Source organism: Callionymus lyra, chromosome 15 (assembly GCF_982586985.1).
Source record: "Callionymus lyra chromosome 15, fCalLyr1.hap1.1, whole genome shotgun sequence".
Classification (NCBI taxonomy): Eukaryota; Metazoa; Chordata; class Actinopteri; order Syngnathiformes; family Callionymidae; genus Callionymus; species Callionymus lyra.
In genome coordinates, this window is record NC_141832.1 from 749,780 (window position 1) to 763,437 (window position 13,658).

The 13,658-nt window shown below is 44.1% G+C and overlaps 1 protein-coding gene across 1 annotated transcript in view; it reads left to right on the forward strand.

Annotated features, from left to right (window-relative positions):
* Positions 1–273: 273 nt before the first annotated feature.
* The window catches only part of abcc1 (ATP binding cassette subfamily C member 1 (ABCC1 blood group)), a 38,463-nt gene continuing 25,078 nt past the window's right edge, over positions 274–13,658 (forward strand). Inside the window, exons 1-14 of the mRNA XM_087809836.1 lie at positions 274–394; positions 4,338–4,514; positions 4,608–4,736; positions 5,322–5,459; positions 5,518–5,643; positions 5,944–6,005; positions 6,328–6,459; positions 6,527–6,754; positions 6,847–7,024; positions 7,146–7,307; positions 7,372–7,464; positions 10,768–10,971; positions 11,041–11,187; positions 12,957–13,044. Of these exons, the coding sequence (XP_087665962.1) occupies positions 347–394; positions 4,338–4,514; positions 4,608–4,736; positions 5,322–5,459; positions 5,518–5,643; positions 5,944–6,005; positions 6,328–6,459; positions 6,527–6,754; positions 6,847–7,024; positions 7,146–7,307; positions 7,372–7,464; positions 10,768–10,971; positions 11,041–11,187; positions 12,957–13,044 (1,912 nt within the window). The 5' untranslated portion in view covers positions 274–346. The remainder of the gene's footprint in view (positions 395–4,337; positions 4,515–4,607; positions 4,737–5,321; positions 5,460–5,517; positions 5,644–5,943; positions 6,006–6,327; positions 6,460–6,526; positions 6,755–6,846; positions 7,025–7,145; positions 7,308–7,371; positions 7,465–10,767; positions 10,972–11,040; positions 11,188–12,956; positions 13,045–13,658) is intronic.

Consider the following 13,658-nt stretch of genomic DNA (forward strand, 5'->3'; position numbering starts at 1 on the left):
GTTATTAATCAACGACTTTTATTAGCCTTCAGAATAAAGGCTTGAAAATATAAACGTTTCCAAACGTATCTTAAAGCAACAATGTCTCAGAAAGTGTCTTTGATAATGTATCAAATATATGAATCTATCGTATATGAATTATACGAATAGAAGTGAAAATAAATATATTTAAGAACGTTCGTGATCGTGCTCTTACAGCAACTTCCCGACAGATGGCGCTGGCGTCCACGTGACCCACTTGACTCTGTGTTAGTTTTTATCCACCGAAGAAGTCGCCGCAGGCGCGTTACAAAAGCAAAACACACTCGAACCCGTCCGGACTTGAACCTCCATTGTGTCCACACCAATGGGGCTGGACAAGTTCTGCAGTCCGGACAGTTCGGATCCGTTCTGGGTGAGTTTGTTGTATCCGCCGCCGCGCTTTATTTGTTTGTTTGTTTGTTTGTTTGTCCGACTGTTGTTTACCGGTGAGCCGCTCATGCTAATGCTAATGCTAACACGATCCGTCGCAAAGTTGTGACAAACTGTCAATAAATCTCACGGTGACCAGTTTAAATCACTTTATCTCAGCACCTGCTCGCTCTTTGCACGATGAAACAAGAAGGTTGAGTGAAGAGTTGTTCGAAATAAACAACAAAAGATGATGTTTTGTAGACTTTTCAAACTTTCTTCACCTGTTCTTTATAAGTTTATTTACCTTCTGGATGTTTGTTCGTTCCTTTGATATCAACCATCTTCACCTGTTCTTTATAAGTTTATTTACCTTCTGGATGTTTGTTCGTTCCTTTGATATCAACCATCTTCACCTGTTCTTTATAAGTTTATTAACCTTCTGGATGTTTGTTCGTTCCTTTGATATCAACCATCTTCACCTGTTCTTTATAAGTTTATTAACCTTCTGGATGTTTGCTCGTTCCTTTGATTTCAACCATCTTCACCTGTTCTTTATAAGTTTATTTACCTTCTGGATGTTTGTTCGTTCCTTTGATATCAACCATCTTCACCTGTTCTTTATAAGTTTATTTACCTTCTGGATGTTTGTTCGTTCCTTTGATATCAACCATCTTCACCTGTTCTTTATAAGTTTATTAACCTTCTGGATGTTTGTTCGTTCCTTTGATATCAACCATCTTCACCTGTTCTTTATAAGTTTATTAACCTTCTGGATGTTTGCTCGTTCCTTTGATTTCAACCATCTTCACCTGTTCTTTATAAGTTTATTTACCTTCTGGATGTTTGTTCGTTCCTTTGATATCAACCATCTTCACCTGTTCTTTATAAGTTTATTTACCTTCTGGATGTTTGTTCGTTCCTTTGATATCAACCATCTTCACCTGTTCTTTATAAGTTTATTTACCTTCTGGATGTTTGTTCGTTCCTTTGATATCAACCATCTTCACCTGTTCTTTATAAGTTTATTTACCTTCTGTATGTTTGTTCGTTCCTTTGATATCAACCATCTTCACCTGTTCTTTATAAGTTTATTTACCTTCTGGATGTTTGTTCGTTCCTTTGATATCAACCATCTTCACCTGTTCTTTATAAGTTTATTTACCTTCTGTATGTTTGTTCGTTCCTTTGATATCAACCATCTTCACCTGTTCTTTATAAGTTTATTTACCTTCTGGATGTTTGCTCGTTCCTTTGATATCAACCATCTTCACCTGTTCTTTATAAGTTTATTTACCTTCTGGATGTTTGTTCGTTCCTTTGATATCAACCATCTTCACCTGTTCTTTATAAGTTTATTAACCTTCTGGATGTTTGTTCGTTCCTTTGATATCAACCATCTTCACCTGTTCTTTATAAGTTTATTTACCTTCTGGATGTTTGTTCGTTCCTTTGATATCAACCATCTTCACCTGTTCTTTATAAGTTTATTTACCTTCTGGATGTTTGTTCGTTCCTTTGATATCAACCATCTTCACCTGTTCTTTATAAGTTTATTTACCTTCTGGATGTTTGCTCGTTCCTTTGATATCAACCATCTTCACCTGTTCTTTATAAGTTTATTTACCTTCTGGATGTTTGTTCGTTCCTTTGATATCAACCATCTTCACCTGTTCTTTATAAGTTTATTAACCTTCTGGATGTTTGTTCGTTCCTTTGATATCAACCATCTTCACCTGTTCTTTATACGTTTATTTACCTTCTGGATGTTTGCTCGTTCCTTTGATATCAACCATCTTCACCTGTTCTTTATAAGTTTATTTACCTTCTGGATGTTTGTTCGTTCCTTTGATATCAACCATCTTCACCTGTTCTTTATAAGTTTATTTACCTTCTGGATGTTTGTTCGTTCCTTTGATATCAACCATCTTCACCTGTTCTTTATAAGTTTATTAACCTTCTGGATGTTTGCTCGTTCCTTTGATATCAACCATCTTCACCTGTTCTTTATAAGTTTATTAACCTTCTGGATGTTTGCTCGTTCCTTTGATATCAACCATCTTCACCTGTTCTTTATAAGTTTATTAACCTTCTGGATGTTTGCTCGTTCCTTTGATATCAACCATCTTCACCTGTTCTTTATAAGTTTATTTACCTTCTGGATGTTTGCTCGTTCCTTTGATATCAACCATCTTCACCTGTTCTTTATAAGTTTATTTACCTTCTGGATGTTTGTTCGTTCCTTTGATATCAACCATCTTCACCTGTTCTTTATAAGTTTATTTACCTTCTGGATGTTTGTTCGTTCCTTTGATATCAACCATCTTCACCTGTTCTTTATAAGTTTATTTACCTTCTGGATGTTTGTTCGTTCCTTTGATATCAACCATCTTCACCTGTTCTTTATAAGTTTATTAACCTTCTGGATGTTTGTTCGTTCCTTTGATATCAACCATCTTCACCTGTTCTTTATAAGTTTATTTACCTTCTGGATGTTTGTTCGTTCCTTTGATATCAACCATCTTCACCTGTTCTTTATAAGTTTATTTACCTTCTGTATGTTTGTTCGTTCCTTTGATATCAACCATCTTCACCTGTTCTTTATAAGTTTATTTACCTTCTGGATGTTTGCTCGTTCCTTTGATATCAACCATCTTCACCTGTTCTTTATAAGTTTATTTACCTTCTGGATGTTTGTTCGTTCCTTTGATATCAACCATCTTCACCTGTTCTTTATAAGTTTATTTACCTTCTGGATGTTTGCTCGTTCCTTTGATATCAACCATCTTCACCTGTTCTTTATAAGTTTATTTACCTTCTGGATGTTTGTTCGTTCCTTTGATATCAACCATCTTCACCTGTTCTTTATAAGTTTATTTACCTTCTGGATGTTTGCTCGTTCCTTTGATATCAACCATCTTCACCTGTTCTTTATAAGTTTATTTACCTTCTGGATGTTTGTTCGTTCCTTTGATATCAACCATCTTCACCTGTTCTTTATAAGTTTATTTACCTTCTGGATGTTTGTTCGTTCCTTTGATATCAACCATCTTCACCTGTTCTTTATAAGTTTATTAACCTTCTGGATGTTTGTTCGTTCCTTTGATATCAACCATCTTCACCTGTTCTTTATACGTTTATTTACCTTCTGGATGTTTGTTCGTTCCTTTGATATCAACCATCTTCACCTGTTCTTTATAAGTTTATTTACCTTCTGGATGTTTGCTCGTTCCTTTGATATCAACCATCTCTCCACACTGTTGCTGGTGGTGACTGTGTTTCTTCATTCGAGGTCAACATATCTGGAACCATTACCTGTCGTTGACAAACGAATACAAACAGGATTTCTTTGTGTGACTTTAGGTGCAACTCGAGGTGTGGCGTTTATTTTTAATTCCTTTGAATGCCTTTTGTTTTTGTGTTTCTGTTTCAATCGTTGTCCTTACGGGGATTGTTTTTTAATTGTCTTTCTTCTTTAGGTTTAGATTCGACTGTGTCTTGTTGTTTTGGTTATTTCTGCTTTAAACATTTACCCACTTGGTTGTTATTTAACCTTTTTAGAATGACATTCATACTTGGATTTATTTCTTAATGTGTGTATATTTCCTAACTGTAAGTTGTGTTTGTTTGGGAGGCCGAGGTGTTGAGTGATCGTTGAAGCTTCTGCTTCATTAAGACTCATGATCACCACACACTCTTGTAACTTTAGAGTCGCTGGAACATCAGCATGAGGGGCTCTTAGAAGATTTACAGTTCTATCTGGACTTGTGCTCGTAAACATCTGCAGACACAACTGTCTGAGGTGGTGAGATAAGAGCTGAGGTAAGAGGCCACGCGAGTCCCTGAGAGGACAACACTCCTCCCTCGAGATCCTCCGTGGAATCACAACTGTAGTTCAAGTGTTTCTGCACCACAACGATAAGGAACCAAGTGAACCTTTTGTCCAGGATTGGAACCGAACATGGAACACGTCCTCGCCAGACTTCACTCAGTGCTTCCAGAACACGATCCTGGTGTGGATTCCATGCCTGTACCTGTGGCTCTGCGCTCCAGTCTACCTCATCTACCTGCGGAGCTCCAGCCGGGGCTACATATGCATGAACCACCTGAACAAAGCCAGAACCGTGAGTGTCGTAGGACCTGATCGACAGATGATGTTTCACAGCTGTGTGGAAATCAGAAGTGATTTTTGTGCGTCTCTCTGTTGCTCCTCACAGTTGGTGGGCGTTCTACTGTGGATCATCTGCTGGGCAGATCTCTTCTATTCTTTCTGGGAAAGAAATCACGGCAGCAGCGCTCCTGCTCCGGTCCACCTGGTCAGCCCGACCCTGCTGGGCCTCACCATGGTGAGTCTCTCGTGTCCGAGGCTCGTTTGTGGCTCAAACTGTAGATTTCAAACTTGTATTTTTTATTGTCAATTAACTCATAGTTTTGTTTCTTTTCTCTCCTACTATTGTGTAAAATTAGTATTTTCTCTTAATTTTTATATAAAACAACATATATTCAGACTTTCATTCTGTAACCATTTTTCTCTCTCAGATGAATGTGTTTTTGTTATTTACATTTTCTTTATAGATGTAACCCAGAACTCAACCTTAACTTTACGATAATTAAAGTATTAAAAATAAGTTAATACAATTTCATTTTGTTCTTTGACTTATTTAAAGCCATATTTCAGCTTCATCGCCTCATGTTGACTCAGAGTTGGGTTTGTTTTCAGAGTAATTGTGTCATTTATCATGTTGGATTCATAGTGATGTCATCTGGACCAACATTTGTGCTTTCCACTCAAAAAGCCACGGATTACTATAAAACTCTGTCCAACCCGTTGTCCACATGACCTTCAAATCATTAACTAATTCCAAAAGTGGTCCTGTTCATCATCCCATCATTTCTGTGGACTGATCTGTGTTCTTGTGCTGGACCTGCAGCTGCTGGCCACGCTCCTGGTCCAGTACGAGCGGCTGAAAGGGGTTCAGTCGTCGGGGGTGATGCTGATCTTCTGGCTCGTGGCGACGACGTGTGCCACCATCACCTTCAGGTCCAAAGTCCTGCAGGCCCTGAGCCAGGTACGTCCAGCTGTGGAGGAGTGTGTGACGTGAGCGACAAGTGTCTTCATCTGTGCAGCCCGACACTGTGAGCGTGTGGAGGTACACCACCTTCTACATCTACTTCGTGCTGCTGCTGACCTCGCTGGTCCTGTCCGGTCTGTCCGACCAGCCGCCGCTCTTCTCGCAGACCATCAAGGATCCGGTGAGTATCTCCTCTCTGCACTCGTGGTCCTTCAACGAGGTCCCGGGGACACGACCTGAACTTTAACGTCCTTTTGAAAAATACTTTTTACTAACTACTCGTCCTTTTCACTTCTTAAATACAAACATTTCCCTTATTTATGATTATTTCATCTTTTATTAAACAGTAAAATGAACTTTATGCTCCGTTGGTTCCTAGTTCTTGTAGTTGGTACCTTAGAGGAGGATGTGACCTCGTCAAAAAATGTTTCTGTCTCTGCTGGAGATGATTCCCCTTCATCCCTTCGCTGTGTTTCTCCAGAACCCCTGCCCTGAACACGGAGCCTCGTTCCTCTCCAAGATCACCTTCTGGTGGATCACCAGGTAAGCAGACCTTCAGACCTCACCTGGAAGGTTTTCTCTGCTCAGCTGGATGTTGGTCGAACAAAGCGACGAGACACGACTGAAGTTCTGGACACTGATCAGTCAGGTTTGACGTCACGGTTTAAGATCTGGTTGCACCTCAGCGTGAAGAGCAAACATTCCTGAAGCGCTTCACGCTCTGACGAAGATCTGTCCTCAGCAGCTCAGTCACGTCTGACGGGCCACGATTTCAAGCACATGTTCTGACTTATGGTCCAATCAGCTGGACCTTCACTGTCTTCTGTGAGGCTGTGAGATCCTCACGACCTTCTGTCCTCGCCAGGATGCTGATGATCGGCTTCAAGCGTCCACTGGAGGAGAAGGACCTGTGGTCACTGAACCCTGACGACCGCTCTCATGGAGTGGTGCCTCAGCTCGTGCAGCGCTGGAACAACGAGTGCCAGAAGGTCAAGAGGTCGGTTGTTATCGAACCTTCAGGACCTTCTCTCGTTGTCTTCGTCCTTCAATCTTTCTCCTCCCAGGCTGGACCCGAAGACCATATACTCGCCCAAGCCTGTGTCTTCCAGCGACGGTAAAGAAGGTCGAGTCGCGGAAGAATCCGAGATCCTCATCGTCAAACCTTCCCAGAGGACGAAGGAGCCGTCCCTCCTGTGGGCTCTTTGTTTGACCTTTGGCCCCTACTTTCTGGTCTCCTGCCTCTACAAGATCATCCAGGACATCCTCATGTTCGTGGGCCCCGAGATCCTGAGGTGAGGTCGACCCAGAGGTGAAGGTTCAAGTCCCGATCACGAACACAAACGTTGGACGCAACAATGACTTGGTCTCCTCTCGTGTCTCCAAGGTTGTTGATCCAGTTCGTCAACAACTCTAGCTCCCCCTACTGGCACGGCTTCTTCTACACGGCTCTGCTCTTCTTCTGCAACTGCGTCCAGTCGCTGATCCTGCAGAGGTACTTCCACGTCTGCTTCGTGTCGGGGATGCGTCTGCGCACGGCCGTCATCGGCGCCGTCTACAGGAAGGTACGTCTTCTCGAGAACCGACGGTCAATCATCTCCGCTCTCTGTCCACACCATCGTGGATCAGAGGTTGGAAGGTTCTTTCAGTCGTGGTCTGATGTTCGTTGGTTCCTGCTCTCGCCAGGCGCTGGTCATCAGCAGCGCCGCGCGCCGCACGTCCACCGTGGGCGAGATCGTGAACCTGATGTCGGTGGACGCTCAGCGCTTCATGGACCTCATCACGTACATCAACATGGTGTGGTCGGCGCCGCTGCAGGTGGTGCTGGCGCTCTACTTCCTGTGGCAGGTGGGCCTGGACCCCCGTCTGGACGTCCCTCCCTCGCCCCCCTTTGATCCACGTTGTCTTTCAGAACCTGGGTCCGTCCGTCCTGGCCGGAGTCGCCGTGATGATTCTGATGGTTCCTCTCAACGCCGTCATCGCCATGAAGACCAAAACCTACCAGGTGCGTCTCACTCTTGACCTTTAACCTTTTCAGCAGCAGCGCTGACAGGATTCCTTGAATCTTAAGTATGTTTTTATCATGAAAATGTTTGTTTCATGAAGAAACTTTAAGTGAATAAACTAGAAAAGTTACAAAGTACGTGAACGTGAGGCAAGATTTCTATTGTATCTGATGATCAAGTATTTAAACTAATGTTAATATGAACGACCTTCAGAGGATTGTGTTCAAAACATCTTGTTACCTGACAGTGTGTTGGTGACATGGATGGTGTGTAACTGAGTGTGTGTAACTGTGTGTGTGCGTGTAATTGTGTCTGTGTGTAACTGTGTGTGTGTTTTCTGTAACTGTCTGTGTGTGTGACTGTGTAACTGTCTGTGTGTGTGTGTGTGACTGTGTATGACTGTGTGTAACTGTCTGTGTGTGTGACTGTGTGTGTGTCTGTGTGTAACTGTGTGTGTGTGTCTGTAACTGTCTGTGTGACTGTGTATGACTATGTGTAACTGTCTGTGTGTGTGACTGTGTATGACTGTGTGTAACTGTCTGTGTGTGACTGTGTGTAACTGTGCGTGCGTGTAACTGTGTGTGTGTCTTTGTGTAACTGTGTGTGTGTTTTCTGTAACTGTCTGTGTGTGTGACTGTGTATGACTATGTGTAACTGTCTGTGTGTAACTGTGTGTGTGTCTGTAACTGTCTGTGTGTGTGACTGTGTATGACTGTGTGTAACTGTGTGTGTGTGTCTGTAACTGTCTGTGTGACTGTGTATGACTATGTGTAACTGTCTGTGTGTGTGACTGTGTATGACTGTGTGTAACTGTGTGTGTGTGTCTGTAACTGTCTGTGTGTGTGCCTGTGACTTTGTATGACTGTGTGTAACTGTCTGTGTGTGTGTGACTGTATGACTGTGTGTGTGTGACTGTGTATGACTGTGTGTAACTGTCTGTGTGTGTGACTGTATGACTGTGTGTAACTGTGTGTGTGTGTCTGTAACTGTCTGTGTGTGTGCGTGTGACTTTGTATGACTGTGTGTAACTGTCTGTGTGTGTGTGACTGTGTATGACTGTGTGTAACTGTCTGTGTGTGTGACTGTGTATGACTGTGTGTAACTGTGTGTGTGTGTCTGTAACTGTCTGTGTGTGTGCGTGTGACTTTGTATGACTGTGTGTAACTGTCTGTGTGTGTGTGACTGTATGACTGTGTGTGTGTGACTGTATGACTGTGTGTAACTGTCTGTGTGTGTGACTGTGTATGACTGTGTGTAACTGTGTGTGTGTGTCTGTAACTGTCTGTGCGTGTGACTTTGTATGACTGTGTGTAACTGTCTGTGTGTGTGTGACTGTATGACTGTGTGTGTGTGACTGTGTATGACTGTGTGTAACTGTCTGTGTGTATGACTGTGTGTAACTGTCTGTGTGTGTGTGACTGTGTATGACTGTGTGTAACTGTGTGTGTGTGTCTATGTGTAACTGTGTGTGTGTGTCTGTAACTGTCTGTGTGTGTGCGTGTGACTTTGTATGACTGTGTGTAACTGTCTGTGTGTGTGTGACTGTGTATGACTGTGTGTAACTGTGTGTGTGTATGACTGTGTATGACTGTGTATGACTGTGTGTAACTGTGTGTGTGTATGACTGTGTGTAACTGTCTGTGTGTGTGACTATGTATGACTGTGTGTGTATGACTGTGTGTAACTGTGTGTGTGTATGACTGTGTGTAACTGTGTGTGTGACTGTATGACTGTGTGTGTGTGACTGTGTATGACTGTGTGTAACTGTGTGTGTGTATGACTGTGTATGACTGTGTATGACTGTGTGTAACTGTGTGTGTGTATGACTGTGTGTAACTGTCTGTGTGTGTGACTGTGTATGACTGTGTGTAACTGTGTGTGTGACTGTGTGTGTGTGTGTAACTGTCCGTGTGTGTATGACTGTGTGTAACTGTGTGTGTGTGTGTGTGTATGACTGTGTGTAACTGTCTGTGTGTATGACTGTGTGTAACTGTCTGTGTGTGTGTGACTGTGTATGACTGTGTGTAACTGTGTGTGTGTGTCTATGTGTAACTGTGTGTGTGTGTCTGTAACTGTCTGTGTGTGTGCGTGTGACTTTGTATGACTGTGTGTAACTGTCTGTGTGTGTGTGACTGTGTATGACTGTGTGTAACTGTGTGTGTGTATGACTGTGTATGACTGTGTATGACTGTGTGTAACTGTGTGTGTGTATGACTGTGTGTAACTGTCTGTGTGTGTGACTATGTATGACTGTGTGTGTATGACTGTGTGTAACTGTGTGTGTGTATGACTGTGTGTAACTGTGTGTGTGACTGTATGACTGTGTGTGTGTGACTGTGTATGACTGTGTGTAACTGTGTGTGTGTATGACTGTGTATGACTGTGTATGACTGTGTGTAACTGTGTGTGTGTATGACTGTGTGTAACTGTCTGTGTGTGTGACTGTGTATGACTGTGTGTAACTGTGTGTGTGACTGTGTGTGTGTGTGTAACTGTCCGTGTGTGTATGACTGTGTGTAACTGTGTGTGTGTGTGTAACTCTGTGTGTGTGTGTGTGTGTGTAACTCTGTGTGTGTGTGTGTAACTCTGTGTGTGTGTGTAACTGTGTGTGTGGGGGTGTGTGTGTGTAACTGTGTGTGTGACTGTGTGTGTGACTGTGTATAACTGTGTAACTGTGTGTGTAACTGTGTGTGTGTGTGTGACTGTGTGTAACTGTGTATGTGTGTGTGTGTGTGTAACTGTGTGTGTAACTGTGTGACTGTGTGTGTAACTGTGTGTGTAACTGTGTGTGTGTGTAACTGTGTGTGTAACTGTGTGTGTAACTGTGTGTGTGTGTGTGTAACTGTGTGTGTAACTGTGTGTGTGTGTAACTGTGTGTATGTGTGTGTAACTGTGTGTGTGTGTAACTGTGTGTGTGTGTAACTGTGTATGTGTGTGTAACTGTGTGTGTGTGTGTGTGTGTAACTATGTGTGTAACTGTGTGTGTGTGTGTGTAACTGTGTGTGTAACTGTGTGTAACTGTGTGTGTGTGTGTAACTGTGTATGTAACTGTGTGTGTAACTGTGTGTGTAACTGTGTGTGTAAGTAACTGTGTGTGTAAGTAACTGTGTGTGTGTGTGTGTGTGTGTGTGTAACTGTGTGTGTGTGTGTAACTGTGTGTAACTGTGTGTGTAACTGTGTGTGTAACTGTGTGTGTAACTGTGTGTAACTGTGTGTAACTGTGTGTGTAACTGTGTGTGTGTGTGTAACTGTGTGTAACTGTGTGTAACTGTGTGTAACTGTGTGTGTAACTGTGTGTGTAGGTGGCTCAGATGAAGAGCAAGGACAGCCGCATCAAGCTCATGAACGAGATGCTGAACGGCATCAAGGTGCTGAAGCTGTACGCCTGGGAGCTGGCCTTCAAGGACAAGGTGACCGAGATCCGGGAGAGCGAGCTGCGAGTCCTGAAGAAGGCCGCCTACCTCGGCGCCGTGTCCACCTTCACCTGGGTCTGCGCTCCGTTCCTGGTGAGTCTCCGGAGCCCGAAGTCCAACCACCGAAGCCTTCCGGGTCTCGTGATCCTGTCTCTGCTGCAGGTCGCTCTGTCCACCTTCACCGTCTACGTGCTCATCGATGACAACAACGTGCTGGACGCGCAGAAGGCCTTCGTGTCTCTGGCGCTCTTCAACATCCTGCGCTTCCCCCTCAACATGCTGCCCATGGTCATCAGCAGCATGGTCCAGGTGAGCACGTCCTGACCTCCTGTGAACCTGAAGGAAACATCTCGTGTGTTCAGTCGTGACCTTCTGTGAACCTGAAGGAAACATCTCGTGTGTTCAGTCGTGACCTTCTGTGAACCTGAAGGAAACATCTTGTGTGTTCAGTCGTGACCTTCTGTGAACCTGAAGGAAACATCTCGTGTGTTCAGTCCTGACCTCCTGTGAACCTGAAGGAAACATCTCGTGTGTTCAGTCCTGACCTCCTGTGAACCTGAAGGAAACATCTCGTGTGTTCAGTCGTGACCTTCTGTGAACCTGAAGGAAACATCTCGTGTGTTCAGTCGTGACCTTCTGTGAACCTGAAGGAAACATCTCGTGTGTTCAGTCGTGACCTTCTGTGAACCAGAAGGAAACATCTCGTGTGTTCAGTCGTGACCTTCTGTGAACCAGAAGGAAACATCTCGTGTGTTCAGTCGTGACCTTCTGTGAACCAGAAGGAAACATCTTGTGTGTTCAGTCGTGACCTTCTGTGAACCTGAAGGAAACATCTCGTGTGTTCAGTCGTGACCTTCTGTGAACCTGAAGGAAACATCTCGTGTGTTCAGTCGTGACCTTCTGTGAACCTGAAGGAAACATCTCGTGTGTTCAGTCGTGACCTTCTGTGAACCAGAAGGAAACATCTCGTGTGTTCAGTCGTGACCTTCTGTGAACCTGAAGGAAACATCTCGTGTGTTCAGTCGTGACCTTCTGTGAACCAGAAGGAAACATCTCGTGTGTTCAGTCGTGACCTTCTGTGAACCTGAAGGAAACATCTCGTGTGTTCAGTCGTGACCTTCTGTGAACCTGAAGGAAACATCTCGTGTGTTCAGTCGTGACCTTCTGTGAACCAGAAGGAAACATCTCGTGTGTTCAGTCGTGACCTTCTGTGAACCTGAAGGAAACATCTCGTGTGTTCAGTCGTGACCTTCTGTGAACCAGAAGGAAACATCTCGTGTGTTCAGTCGTGACCTTCTGTGAACCTGAAGGAAACATCTCGTGTGTTCAGTCGTGACCTTCTGTGAACCTGAAGGAAACATCTCGTGTGTTCAGTCGTGACCTTCTGTGAACCTGAAGGAAACATCTCGTGTGTTCAGTCCTGACCTCCTGTGAACCTGAAGGAAACATCTCGTGTGTTCAGTCGTGACCTTCTGTGAACCTGAAGGAAACATCTCGTGTGTTCAGTCGTGACCTTCTGTGAACCTGAAGGAAACATCTCGTGTGTTCAGTCGTGACCTTCTGTGAACCTGAAGGAAACATCTTGTGTGTTCAGTCGTGACCTTCTGTGAACCAGAAGGAAACATCTCGTGTGTTCAGTCGTGACCTTCTGTGAACCTGAAGGAAACATCTCGTGTGTTCAGTCGTGACCTTCTGTGAACCAGAAGGAAACATCTCGTGTGTTCAGTCGTGACCTTCTGTGAACCTGAAGGAAACATCTCGTGTGTTCAGTCGTGACCTTCTGTGAACCAGAAGGAAACATCTCGTGTGTTCAGTCGTGACCTTCTGTGAACCTGAAGGAAACATCTCGTGTGTTCAGTCGTGACCTTCTGTGAACCTGAAGGAAACATCTCGTGTGTTCAGTCGTGACCTTCTGTGAACCTGAAGGAAACATCTCGTGTGTTCAGTCCTGACCTCCTGTGAACCTGAAGGAAACATCTCGTGTGTTCAGTCGTGACCTTCTGTGAACCTGAAGGAAACATCTCGTGTGTTCAGTCGTGACCTTCTGTGAACCTGAAGGAAACATCTTGTGTGTTCAGGCCAGTGTGTCGCTGAAGCGTCTGCGGGTGTTTCTGTCCCACGAGGAGCTGCAGGAGGACGGCGTGGATCACAAGTTGGTGGCTGGATGTGAGTCTCTTCATTTACTCCTTCAATGACATGTTTCAATGACTCCTCGTCCTCCTCACGACATGTTTCAATGACTCCTCCTCGCGACATGTTTTAATTACTCCTCGTCCTCCTCACGACATGTTTCAATGACTCCTCGTCCTCCTCACGACATGTTTTAATGACTCCTCGTCCTCATCACGACATGTTTCAATGACTCCTCGTCCTCCTCACGACATGTTTCAATGACTCCTCCTCGCGACATGTTTCAATGACTCCTCCTCGCGACATGTTTCAATGACTCCTCGTCCTCCTCACGACATGTTTCAATGACTCCTCCTCGCGACATGTTTCAATGACTCCTCCTCGCGACATGTTTTAATGACTCCTCGTCCTCCTCACGACATGTTTCAATGACTCCTCCTCACGACATGTTTCAATGACTCCTCCTCGCGACATGTTTCAATGACTCCTCGTCCTCCTCACGACATGTTTCAATGACTCCTCCTCACGACATGTTTCAATGACTCCTCCTCACGACATGTTTCAATGACTCCTCCTCACGACATGTTTCAATGACTCCTCCTCGCGACATGTTTTAATGACTCCTCGTCCTCCTCACGACATGTTTCAAT